General features: G+C 37.2%; 2 protein-coding genes and 1 long non-coding RNA gene across 6 annotated transcripts; 2 read left to right on the top strand and 1 right to left on the bottom strand.

The window, feature by feature from the left end:
• The first annotated feature begins 474 nt into the window (after positions 1–474).
• LOC9304839 lies at positions 475–3,248 on the top strand. The gene is made up of 2 exons (XM_002868721.2): positions 475–1,125; positions 2,817–3,248. Exons 1-2 carry the CDS (start codon positions 475–477, stop codon positions 3,246–3,248), a joined length of 1,083 nt encoding a protein of 360 aa, XP_002868767.2.
• Positions 3,249–5,744: 2,496 nt separating this feature from the next.
• LOC110226333 (FBD-associated F-box protein At5g38590-like) lies at positions 5,745–12,233 on the top strand. Of its 4 annotated transcripts, XM_021017523.1 has the most exons (5): positions 5,745–5,995; positions 6,298–6,397; positions 10,868–11,650; positions 11,734–11,874; positions 11,956–12,233. In XM_021017523.1, the coding sequence occupies exons 2-5, from the start codon at positions 6,356–6,358 to the stop codon at positions 12,163–12,165; spliced, it is 1,176 nt and encodes a 391-aa protein (XP_020873182.1). In that variant the 5' UTR covers positions 5,745–5,995; positions 6,298–6,355; the 3' UTR covers positions 12,166–12,233. The 4 variants fall into 4 exon arrangements, with proteins under 4 accessions (XP_020873182.1, XP_020873184.1, XP_020873181.1 ...); XM_021017525.1 differs by having other exon boundaries at positions 11,734–12,043; XM_021017522.1 differs by lacking the exons at positions 10,868–11,650; positions 11,734–11,874; positions 11,956–12,233 and adding exons at positions 7,269–7,409; positions 7,492–7,869 and having other exon boundaries at positions 5,770–5,995; positions 6,298–7,186.
• On the bottom strand, positions 8,807–10,315 carry LOC110226334. Its single transcript, XR_002330395.1, has 4 exons — positions 9,994–10,315; positions 9,807–9,908; positions 9,284–9,349; positions 8,807–9,007 (listed from the first exon to the last, which is right to left on the bottom strand). It is a non-coding gene; the product is annotated as an uncharacterized LOC110226334 (long non-coding RNA).
• Positions 12,234–12,275: the final 42 nt, after the last annotated feature.

Below are 12,275 nucleotides of genomic sequence, written 5' to 3' on the forward strand. Positions count from 1 at the left end.
CCTCTCCTTTTGCGTTGTGACTATAGATTACAGTCACAATCTGGTCGCAAAGTTGCCACTATGTTGGAACTGTTTACCATTAAGCGACTATATTGTGACCATGTTTGCAACTATTTGCCAACCATTATTGCGACTATTTAGGTACTAAATGTGAAATTTCCAAGATTTTCGCTAAGTGTTTTGGCGGTTTAGATTCCCCCCATTTTTTTTTTCTTTGGTACCATTTTGCGACTAAAGAGCGACTGGTACTCTTAATTAATTAGGTAAAACTTAAACGAACCCTCATTTCCACCACAATCCCCAAATCGATTTAGGGTTTCTCTCTCAATCTCTCAATCGTCCCATCTCTCTCTCAATCGATTCTCACACAAATCTCTCTCAGTTTTTCCCGATTCTCTCTCAAATCTCTTCCAATCCTCTCGAATCCTCTCTAAAAGCTCTCGAATCTCAACATCTCAAATCTCAAATCTTCTTATGGCGCCTAAAGGTAAATCCTCTCGAGGTCGCGGAGGTGGCGCTACCACCAGAAGAGGGGCCGCCGGAGGTGGCCAAACCAGCAGACAAGAAGCCACCGGAGGTGGCCAAACCAGCAGACAAGAAGCCGCCGGAGGTGGCGTAACCACCAGACGAGTAGCCGCCGGAGGTGGCCAGGCGCTACCACAACAAGCTGTAGGAGGAGGCGAGACCAGCAGACCAGTGAGACCAGGAGGTCGAGTCCGAACCTTCGTTGGTCACAGACCACCAGTCACTGCGAGTGGAGTCGGAACATCTTCAAACGCGTCGAACCCACCCTCGGCAAGTCAGTCTGCGACCCAATCTCAAGTGAGTCGTCCTTCACTTAATTCTAGTAGACAGAATCCTCCTCCTAGGCAGACTCCTCCTCTCAATAGACAGACTCCTCCTCCTCAGCCGCAGCATCAGCCACCGTCTCCTCAAACCCAGCCTCTACCGGAACATGATGCGAATAACCAAGTGCTACCTGAAAATGAAGACCTTGTAGAGGAAGAGATCGATGATGTAGGACAAGAAGATGACAAAGAAAACCCTAATCCTGGGGAAGACTACCAAGAAATGCTGGATCGTTTGCTAGCTCTTCCAGGCCGAGAACATCTTCCTCGATTGTCTGTACACCCAATCCCAGATGTTGAAACATTCTGGTATTAACACTTTTGTCCCTCTGTTTGTTTTGTTTGATGTGTGATGTTTGGTATTGCTAAAAGTTTTGGTCTGACATTTATCATTTGACTAGGGTTTGATCTATCATTTGCTAAAAGTTTCAAAAAGATACATGTTATTGCTTTGGTCTGACATTTGCATATTATTGGTCTGACATTTGCATATATTAGCTTGCATATCATTGTTTGTTGTTGTAATCGTTGAGTCTTAGAAGTGTTGTGAAATACAGTATGAGACTTGGTCTCAGAGTGTTGTTTCATATATTAGCTGTCAAATACAGTATGTATATGCAATATATAACAGCTGTAGGTTTTTTGATTCAATGAGTTGTTGTTTTTGAACCATTTTGACAGAGTTTTAGCTAATTACAACAGTCGAATTGTTTTTGCATTGGTCTTCACTCTTTGAAACTGAACTAAGTTCATTCATGCTCATTCTCTGTTTGGTGTTTGCTCTTTGAATCTTTGCTATATCTTCATTTCATTCATGCTCATTCTCTGTTTGTTGTTTGCTCTATATAAAATCTGCTTTATATAGACTAATAGCAACTTGTTGTAACAGGTTTAACCGGCAGAAGGGGGTGCTGTCTCGAGCAATTTCTAGAATATTTAGGAGGAAGTTTGATGGGCCTTACTACAGCTGGAAGGTTACTCCAATCAACATACAAGAGAGATATTTCAGAACTTTTGCGGTAATGACATATATATATAGCTTTCATTCTCTCTTATTGTAGTATATATAGTATGTTACTAACTTACTGTTTTGTGTTATGTAGCGGGAGTTTAATTGGGATACTGGGATTACTGCCCTTGTTAAACAAGGATTCTTGGTTATAGCGCAGAAACGGATGAAAGGCATTGTCAGTCAAGTGAGGACGAAAGGTGTACAACCAACTTGGATTCGACTTACACTTTGGACTGAGATGCAGAACTTTTGGAAGACCGCTGATGCTATAGAGAGGAGTGAGAATGCTTCACAATGCAGAAATTCTGATCGTGGCGGACTTGGAGTGCACAAACACTTAGCCGGTCAGAAATCATTTATTCAAGTTCATCAAGAAATGGTAAGTTGTTTCAATCGCTCCAAATACTTTACTTTTACATAATTTCTATCATTTCTACACATGATATTAATTTTGTCTTTCATTTCAGGAGGAAGAGTTGGGGCGTCCAGTTTCATTAGGTGAAGTGTTTATGAGAACGCATACTAGAGCTGATGGCTCTTTTGTTGATCAAAAGTCTGAACAAGTGGCTGAGGCATATAAGAAGACAGTTGAAGAGAGATTGGCTGAAGTGGAAGAGGAGGTTCAGGATGCTTCAGAGATTTCCCTAGAACATTCAATGCATCCTAGAGAACTCAGCATTGATGAAATGAATGATATCTTCCTTAAGGTAAGTCATTTCTGTCTTTAGTTTGCTTGGATTATATGATTGTATTTGTTTGCTTGGAGTATGATAGTCTTGTCTGCTGAGTATTGTTACTTTAATATCAATGATGATTCTTATTTGTCTTTGTCTGATTTGCTTTGTGGATTGTCTTTGTCAGACTTCTTTGCTACATTCTGGATTTCGTTTGTTTTTTTTCATTTTGTCTATGATCCTTCTTGTCTGATTTCACTGAATGTTTGTCTTTTTTTGCAGTGTACTCATATAGATGACCAAGGCAACCCTTATGGCCTTGGATCACTAGTGGAGACCCTACACAAGGGAAAAAGGAAGGAGAGTTACGCAAGCTATTCTTCTACAGTGACAGTTGTTGAGCTTCAAGAGCAGCTGCGGCGCAAGATCTCTGATCAGGATGCTGAGAATGCAAGACGTGATGAGGAGCACCGGAAGTCTCAAGCTCGGATCGCAAGCTTGGAGAAGCTCATCCTTTTCATGAAAGACAAAGATCCAGACTTGGCAGCTTTTATGTCAACCTCTCCACTCCTTGAACCAGAAGTGATCATACCACCCACCACTACAACAAACACCCTTCCAGCCACCACAGGAGCTGCAGTCCAACCAGCAGGACACACCACTGGAACCACACCAACCTCTCCTCTATCCACCGCCTCAAATGAGGAAACTTGATTTTAGTTTCCTTTTCTGTGTATGTGAACTTGATTAGGATTGTTTTTGAATGGTTTGGAATGGTACTTGATTCATATTCGGATGGTTTTTGAATGCATTTGCTTTTGAAATGGACAGGTTTTGGACTAATAAGATGTAACTATTTTGTGACCAAAAAGTTTCAGAAATTCGGACTAATTTGTGACCAGAACAATTAACAAATGTGACCAAACTGTGACTAAACAAATTTACAAATAACTCTAAATCTCGTATCAAAATGGTTACTAATAAAGGACTACTTTCTCACCATAATAAATGAGTCCTAAAATAGTCGCACCATATGCAACTCTTTTGCGACTAAACTGTTACTAAAACATACACAGCTTGCGACTAATGTGTGACTAAGAATTTGATCCAAGAACTCTAAACGGTCGCAAACAAGGCGCAAATTGATCCAAATATGTAAGGTTATTACAGTCGCAAATGAGTCGCGAACGTCCGTTCGTTGCTCTTTGGTCGCATATTTGCAACGATATTTACCAGTCACAACGTAGTCGGTCATTTGCGACGATAAATTTATAGTCGCCACATAGTCGCAAATTAGCGACTATAGTGATAACTTGTCAACTTGTACTTCTTTGAGGGTTTGAATCATTACATGTTTTCGTATGATTTACTATATAAAGACTACCAAATTTATCAAATATATCTGTAATTCTTTTTCTTCAAAAGACTACCAAATTTATGTGTATGTATGTATATTTTAAAAAATACATTATATCATGCAAAAGAATAATACATTATATCAAATATATTGAAGACATGTTTAAGGGAAAAGAAGAAAGTAGAATAAACAATAAAAACTACTAAGGTACAAATCTGGTCTGGTCACGACTTCCCCAGCTACTATACCGTCTCAATATATGATGAGACCTATGGCAAAACCAAATAAAAAATTAAAACCTCTTAGTATTTTTTAAAAAAAAAACATTTTGGACCTTTTTCTTTAAGAAATTTTCTAAACTAATATTGGACCCTTGGCATTTGCCTACCTTGCCGAGGGGTAGAGAACTATGTGACTGTGAGCGATCAAAGAAGTCAGAACTATAATCTTGACTTCCAAAAGCCATTCTCTGAAACATTCTTATATGAGCAGATTGTTGTCTCGAGTCAAACACTTGGCTCTGTCCTGGTCTCATTCCGTTAGTTATGTTCGTTTCTTCTTCGAGTGTCCAAATTTTAATATAATCTTTCAACAGTGAATAACATAATCATAATCATGTGCTCGTAAAGAATTGTGTAGCAATTGTGACATTTTCTTATGGAATTCTTCAAGTTGGTTAACTCGATGCGATCGACTGCTTCCAAGTCATTCGCTACACCTTATTATTGACGGATACCTCTCGTTCGAAACTCTGCAACTCTTTCAGTCGCTACACCTTCCAAGCTGGAATTCACAGCCTCTGGAGAGAAAGAAATGTTTGGCGTCATAAGGAATCTCCAATTTCGGCTCAACGTCTAACTGTCTATTCGAAACAAGTTCAGCTTTCTCCGAAATCATGGTTGATTCGAAGGGGTGGTCTGATTCTGGTTTCAAACTCATTCATAATTCTTTTAGTTGTTTTAAAAAAAATTTCCCTTCAAAATCTCAGCTCACTATGAAGCATGTAAAATAGTTTATTTTGTTTGATTATAATTTTACTTTCTTTCAAATAGACATTCATTTACAGTATCATACATTCATGGAAATTGAAATATTTCGTCTAACAAGTTTGTATGGGTGTTAGTAGTAAGCACAAGGTTGTAAAATCGAGATATAAATTGTGATATCCAATGCTCAAGGATGTAAGAAAACAGTGAACAATGGTCTGTTGATTTTTTTCTAACACTATAGACCTGAGCAATGTCAAAGATTCATTCAGTTTGAGAAAAGAATTTCGGTTTTCAATCCATTCATTGTGTATCTAAGATAAATCGGAAAGCTCAAAGACTAGATTCTTCCGTTTAAGCTGAAATCAACTTTTATTATGCTTTCATCAATCTTCATGAGAATACATAAGAGTATTGCATTGTCATGCTACTGAAAACTCTTATCACAATGAGATTTGTCTACCAAATTTTAGCTATACTATCCGTTCTCTTCTGTGGAAAGCAGAAAACAAATTATGTAGTTTATTAGAACTACTTTAAAAATGATTATGAAAAAAAAACACTTTATATATGTTGGCGAATAACTTCAAAAATGCATTGTGTAATTTTGGTTTTATTTAAATTTATAGTTACTAGGATTCAAGACCCCCGCGATGTCGTGGGAGAGAATATTTAAAAAAATCATTAAAAAAAACATATCAAATCGCAAAGTCATAATGAATTATATTAATATTGAAAAATAATTTAATAATAAATCAACCAGAATTAAACTAATATCACATGATGTGGTTTCGGGTCAGAGGAATTAAAGGCTTTAAACCAGAATCTCCTAATATTAAAAAAAAAATCAAAATCAAAACAATCACATTTACAAATCACAAAAATAAAATACAAATGAACTATTTTGTCTTCAATCATTGTCATCCATTCATCCCCATGTCGAAAAGAGTTTCTGGCCCACCCCAAGGCCCACTATGGGTTTAAGCCATTCTGGCCCAAAACACGAACCGGTGTGAGTGTGAGTGACGACGATGAAAGCTTTGTCATTCTGAAACTTTGATGGAGACGATTCTCTGCGAATCCGATATCTTCTGATCTTCAACTTCCTCTTATACACTGTAAGCAAATGCTATGTAGTGCTAATTTCTAGGGTTCTAATTTATATTTTGATTCTGTTTTCTAAGTGGAATCGAACTCATTGGTAGTTTCTAGGGTTCTGATTTATCTTCTGCTTCTGTTTTCTGAGCGGAATCGAATTTAGGGTTTTTTTTTTTTTTCTCATTCCAGCTTTGAAATTTATGGGTTTGTCTTTTTCCTATGTGTGTGGGTGTGGCTGTGATTTCTCTTGTTGATAATTCGTTTGCTTGGATTAAGACGGATCCTTTTGGGTCTTATGTTGTTGTGTTCTCTTCTTTTTCAGGGGAAGACAAGATTCAAGTATCTTTTGGACTGTAACATTAACTTAGAATCTGTAAGATATGGACAACATTAGTGGATTGCATGATGACTTGCTCGTGAAGATATTATCGTTTCTTCCAACAGATGTTGCTGTATCCACTTGCGTTTTGTCTAAAAGATGGGAGTTTCTTTGGATGTGGATGCCTAATCTCGACTTCATTTCTACACGCGTCCCAAGGCCTGGACTTATGGAGTTTATCGACAGGAAGTTGCCAATACATAGAGCTCCAGTCATTGAAAGATTGCGTCTCCACTTAAATTGGTTATCACATACTAAACCTAAAGACATCAACCGATGGATTGAAATTGCAATTTCTCGCAATGTAAGTGAGCTTGGAATCGATTATTATTCCAAGAATGAAAACCTATTTCCAAGTAGCTTGTTTACCTGCAAATCGCTAGTGACCTTGAATCTCAAATGGGTGGCTCTCATAGATGTTCCCTCTATGGTTTATCTTCCCTCTCTGAAGACTTTGGAACTTGAAACAATGTCAGTAGTAGATGGAAAATCTCTTCAAAAGCTTCTATCTAATTGTCCTCTTCTCGAAGATCTATCGGTGAATTTTTCTTACAATGGCAATTTAAGAGAGTTCACTATTATCATCCCGTCTTTGAAGAGTTTATCACTCTTTTTACGTAGTAATTACAATTTAAATAGGTATGAGATAGATACTCCTTCTTTAAAGTATTTGAAACTTGTGGACCCGAGTCATCTGGAACACTACTCTTTGATTAAGAATATGCCTAAGCTTAGGGAAGCATATGTCGATGTTGGATACTCTAATCTCAAGACTCTCAACAGTGCAATTAGATCAGTCACATATGTCAAGCGTCTAACAATATGTTCGATGGTAACTAGTCTCCAATTTTCAACTGCAAGTTGTCGATCTTATTCGTAGAAACCTCTGTTAATAATTTTAATATTGTGGGCAGGATGTGTATGGTGATGGTTTTGTTTTCAGCCAGCTTGAACATCTGAACCTATGTGTGTGTAAAACGTATTCGTGGAATCTTCTTGGCCAGTTGCTCAAGGATTCACCTACATTACGAGTATTGAACATCTCTGTGGTGAAAGTGAGTTTCTTTGATAAACTACCCTTTTGCTCAAGGACTCTCCTAAAGACGGTTTTAATCTTATTCTTTTGCTTGGTCTTAGGATCATATTTTTGATAAGCGTAACGGCATGGTTAGCTGGAATCAACCGAGTCCTGTTCCTGAATGCTTGTTGTCGAGTCTACAAATTTTCAATTGGTCGGGATACTTAGGAAGTCCAGAAGAGAGAGATATCCAGGTTTATATCTTGAAAAACGCTTGTCACTTAAAGACAACAAAAATCTCATCTGAACCATCATGTTGCTTTTATATTTAACAGATTGTGGTCGTTGCTTTATATAGTAAAATCATACTATTAATATATCTATAATTCTTTGTCTTCAAAAGACTATCAAATTTATGTGTATGTATGTATATTTTAAAAAATACATTATATCATGCAAAAGAATATACAAGATCGAGGACATGTTTAAGGGGGAAAGAAGAAAGTAGCACCAACAATAAAAACCTACTAAGGTACAAATCTGGACTAAGAGGTTCTGGGTGTAGACCTCTACATTTTTTTCAGGTCTGGGACCAGTATATGTTATACGGTCCCATCCCAAGAACCACTCTAATTGAGCTATTGGCTCTTGGCAACCGATGTTCTTTTATTGAATAATTCAATAAGAATATCAACCGATGTTCCATTATTATTTATTTTAATGGGTTTTACATTGCTAAGAATATATAGTTTGTCATTGTTTTTGTTTTGTTGTAGAAGAATTACATTGAAGCTTGATTATTTCACAAAATTGTTTTATACCATCTTCTACAAATCATCAAATCCAAATGGCTACACAAGCCTGTACACAAGAGCCGGACCAACCAATTCTGGGGTCCTATTATAATTTTCCAAAATAACAAAATAACAGAAAAAGTGGGGGTCTCATTGTATTGTTTCATGTTAATGTGCTTAGGTCCGCTCAGAGTCACAAGTTAAGCGGTAATATGACCTGGGACCGTAATCACAGTTTCACGCCATTCTGGCTTACTCCAAATCTCATCTCTATGGCCCTTCTCTAGCGCAATCTTAGCGCACCAAATTTAATTCTCCGGGTTTTGGCTATGTAGCTCAGGCCACTTGCCTCCACGTAACAGCAAGTTTCCCACCATAGTTAACTATACCAATCAGTTCCCCTAAATCTGAACAAAATCTTTCCAAACCATTGATCTCTCTCTCCACTCACTATACCTTTAGAGTCATAAGAGCATGCACATAGTTGATACTCTATGAGTATCATTAACATTTTTTTAGTATTAATTTTAATGTTTGTTTATTGTTTGAGATTTTTTATGATACTGTTGATAAATTTGTTTACATTGGTGAAACTGGTTTAAGTATCATAAAAAAAAAAAATTATTTGCAAAATCAAAAATAAATATATAAAAACATAAGATTAGAAAATGTAATATTACAATCCAAAAAAACTTGGTTTCCTTTCAAAAATAAAGTATAAACTGATCAGTATACCTAAGAAACAGAACCAAGAACAATTTCAAACCAAATAAACATTAGTACATTCAAACTATAGAACACAGAAGTCGTCCCACTTTGTAGGAGGCTTAGGCCATGGAATCTGGGAAAAAAGGAGAGGGTTAGCATACTTTAGTACATTCAGAAAATAAGAGATGAGCTAAAATATGAGCATGTTCTAGTCTTTTGGATAAGCTCATACAAGAAATCACTCGTTTGCATTTCAAACTGGTTATATCCATGTGGTGCATGAAAATGGAGAAAGTGGAAAATAAAAGGAAGATCTTACATGTTTCTCTCTACAACATAACCAAAGTAAAGTCATCATAAGATTCTAACATTCTCACCAAAACATTACTTCTTGAGTCAGGGAACTTACTTGTTGAGTCTTGGAACTGCACTCGATATAAGCAGCTGCACCAATTTGCTTTCTCAGTTCCTCTCCCTATATCCACAAGTCATAAGCTTGAGAAAGCGTTTCAAGTCTAAAAGATTCATTTTCAAAACAAAACCTATAGCGAAATTACACATATATACCTGACTAGATGTAAAAAAAAATCCGGGTTTCTTTACCCACTTAACTCCTCTAATTTGTCTCATGGTGACGAAGAATATCTTCCACAACTCCTTAAAACCTACTCACTATTTGATTCTCATCCATCAGCCAACTAAAATTTGCATAAACCCAATCCGTTTTTCTCTTTGGCAATTTATCAAACACCTTGTGTGCGCTCAGCAAAACCAAGAAACTTTGCAGCCATAAACCCATTCTTATCAAACCCAATCAAACAAATCTATTTCTTGATTCCAATCCTATGAATCTAAACCAACAACCTTGTATTTCTCAAGCTATAACACGACGTCCCTTCATATTTTTCTCGGATGAAAGAACAGAACATTACCGTGGACGATGGAGAAGCTTGAAGTTCAGTCCATCATCGTTAAGCACAAGCTTGATGTTCTGCAATGTCTATAAGTGGTTCCAGACACGAGAACAACAAGACCTGGCTCAAGAAAAGAAACAAACGTTACAGAATTCTCAACATAGAAACAATGGAATTTTTTGCGAGTGAGATAAGGATGCCTTACTTTGGTCATGGAAAAGCTTATTTCATCGGTGATATCGTTCTCAAGCTGCAGCAAATTGTCCTCCATGAATGAAACTGAGACTAAAGTAACTAGAGATCCAATCGCAGCAACAACAACTGCTTCTTCCTCCTCTGTTATTCCTAACCGAAGCAGCTCCGTCGCTCACAGGGAGATTGGTTTGGTACTGCGATTCTCCACGGCGACAGATCTACGTCGTACCGGCCGGAGCTGAGAAGAAATCGGCAAATTGCCGTGAGAGAGGAGAGAAAAAATCGAGAGAGAGTAAATGATTTTTTTTTTTCTCTTCTGTCGGCAAAAAAATTTTCTGCGACCAATCACGCCCTGCCACGTCACATGATACCCAGTATCATGAGTTTCACTGGAATGATACGGATCAGACCCATAAAACATGTTTGGTCTATTTAAAAATAATAAATTGGCTTATGATACTCTTAAAAGTTCTCCTATGTACATGGTCTAACACTTGAAAACCCCCGGCAACAACTATAGATTACATTATATTCTCTATCACACACGAATCCATTATATTTGTGATACTCGGTTCCTCTCCTACGACTTTCCATGTACCATCTTTGGGCTCGGGAAAACCAATCAAAAGTGAAGAAAATTCACATGAAGCCAGGCCCACGCTCAGGCCCACTAGATGTTTAAACCGTTCACATGAGGTTTTTTCTTTCTAGGGTTTTGTCCCGTTCCTAAGTGTTGTGTTCTGTGTTTTCTCTTGTCAATAATTCGTTTGCTAGGCTTAAAGAAATCTTATTGAGTCTTGGAATCTTTCTGTTGTTTTCTTGTTCAGTAACAGTATCTTGATATGGACAAAATCAGTGGATTGCATGATGACTTGCTCGTGAAGATATTATCGTTTCTTCCAACAGAAGTTGCTGTATCCACTTGCGTTTTGTCTAAACGATGGGAGTTTCTTTGGATGTGGCTGCCTAATCTCGACTTCATTTACACGTGCGTCCAAAGGCCTGGGCTTATGGATTTTATCGACAGGAAGTTGCCAATACATAGAGCTCCCGTCATAGAAAGATTGCGTCTCCACGTAACTAGGTACTCACATATTGAACCCGAAAATATCAAACGGTGGATTGAAATCGCAGTTTCTCGCTATGTACGTGAGCTGGATATTGATTATTATACCAAGAATAAAAATTACCTATTACCGAGTAGCTTGTTTACCTGCAAATCGCTGGTGACCTTGAAACTCCAATGGATAGCTCTCATAGATATTCCCTCTATGGTTTTTCCCTCTCTGAAGACTTTGGAACTTAAAGATTTGATATTCGTAGATGGACTTCAAAAGCTTCTATCTATTTGTCCTGTTCTTGAAGATCTATCGGTGGATTTTTATGAGCATGACAAAACGAAAGAGTTCTCTATAATCGTCCCGTCTTTGCAGAGTTTATCAATTTTAATACCTTATGATTTGTTTTTAGATGGGTATGAGATAGATACTCCTTCTTTAAAGTTTTTGAAACTTGTGAACTTGAATCATCGGAAACACTACTCTTTGATTAAGAATATGCCTAAGCTGAAGGAAGCATATGTCAGAGTTGAATCCTCTAAGCTCAAGATTCTCAACAATGCTATTGGACCAGTCACATCTGTCAAGCGTCTAACAATATGTTCAGAGGTAATTAGTCTCCATTTATCAACTACAAATTGTCGATCTTATTTGTAGAATCCTCTGTTAATAATTTTTAATATTGTGGCCAGGGTGTGTATGGTGATGGTTTTGTTTTCAAACACCTTGAACATCTGAACTTGTGTGTGTGCAAAAGAAAATTTCCGAATCTCCTTTGCAAGTTCCTCAAGGATTCTCCTAAATTACAAGTATTGAACATCTCTGTGGTGAAAGTAAGTTTCTTTGATAAACCTACTCTTTTGTTTGTCTGATGCCTAATACAGTTTTAATCTTATTCTTCTGCGTGGTCTTAGGATCATAGGTATAATAGGCGTTATCGTATGGTTAGATGGAATCAACCGAGTCATGTTCCTGAATGCTTGTTGTCGAGTCTACAAATTTTCAACTGGTCGCGATACTTAGGAAGTCCAGAAGAGGGAGATATCGCGGTTTATATCTTGAAAAACGCTCGTCAGTTAAAGAAAGCAACAATCTCATCTAAACCATATTGCTTTTATCTTTAATAGATTGTCCTTGCTTTATATAGTAAAATCATACTAAACCCTCAATGAAATACAAAAAAAAAAAAAAAGAAGACTATCAATCTATTCTATAATTTTTTTTCTTTAAAAGA

Source organism: Arabidopsis lyrata (genome assembly GCF_000004255.2).
Source record: "Arabidopsis lyrata subsp. lyrata unplaced genomic scaffold ARALYscaffold_7, whole genome shotgun sequence".
NCBI lineage: Eukaryota > Viridiplantae > Streptophyta > Magnoliopsida > Brassicales > Brassicaceae > Arabidopsis > Arabidopsis lyrata.

Bases quoted from the DNA above. Each gene is read 5' to 3' on its own strand.
- LOC9304839 (XM_002868721.2), top strand. From the start codon at position 475: ATGGCGCCTAAAGGTAAATCCTCTCGAGGTCGCGGAGGTGGCGCTACC. The intron at 1,126-2,816 runs GTACACCCAATC...CTTTTTTTGCAG, and splicing joins AACATCTTCCTCGATTGTCT to TGTACTCATATAGATGACCA.
- LOC110226333 (XM_021017522.1), top strand. From the start codon at position 6,356: ATGGACAACATTAGTGGATTGCATGATGACTTGCTCGTGAAGATATTA. The intron at 7,187-7,268 runs GTAACTAGTCTC...TATTGTGGGCAG, and splicing joins GTCTAACAATATGTTCGATG to GATGTGTATGGTGATGGTTT. The intron at 7,410-7,491 runs GTGAGTTTCTTT...GCTTGGTCTTAG, and splicing joins TGAACATCTCTGTGGTGAAA to GATCATATTTTTGATAAGCG.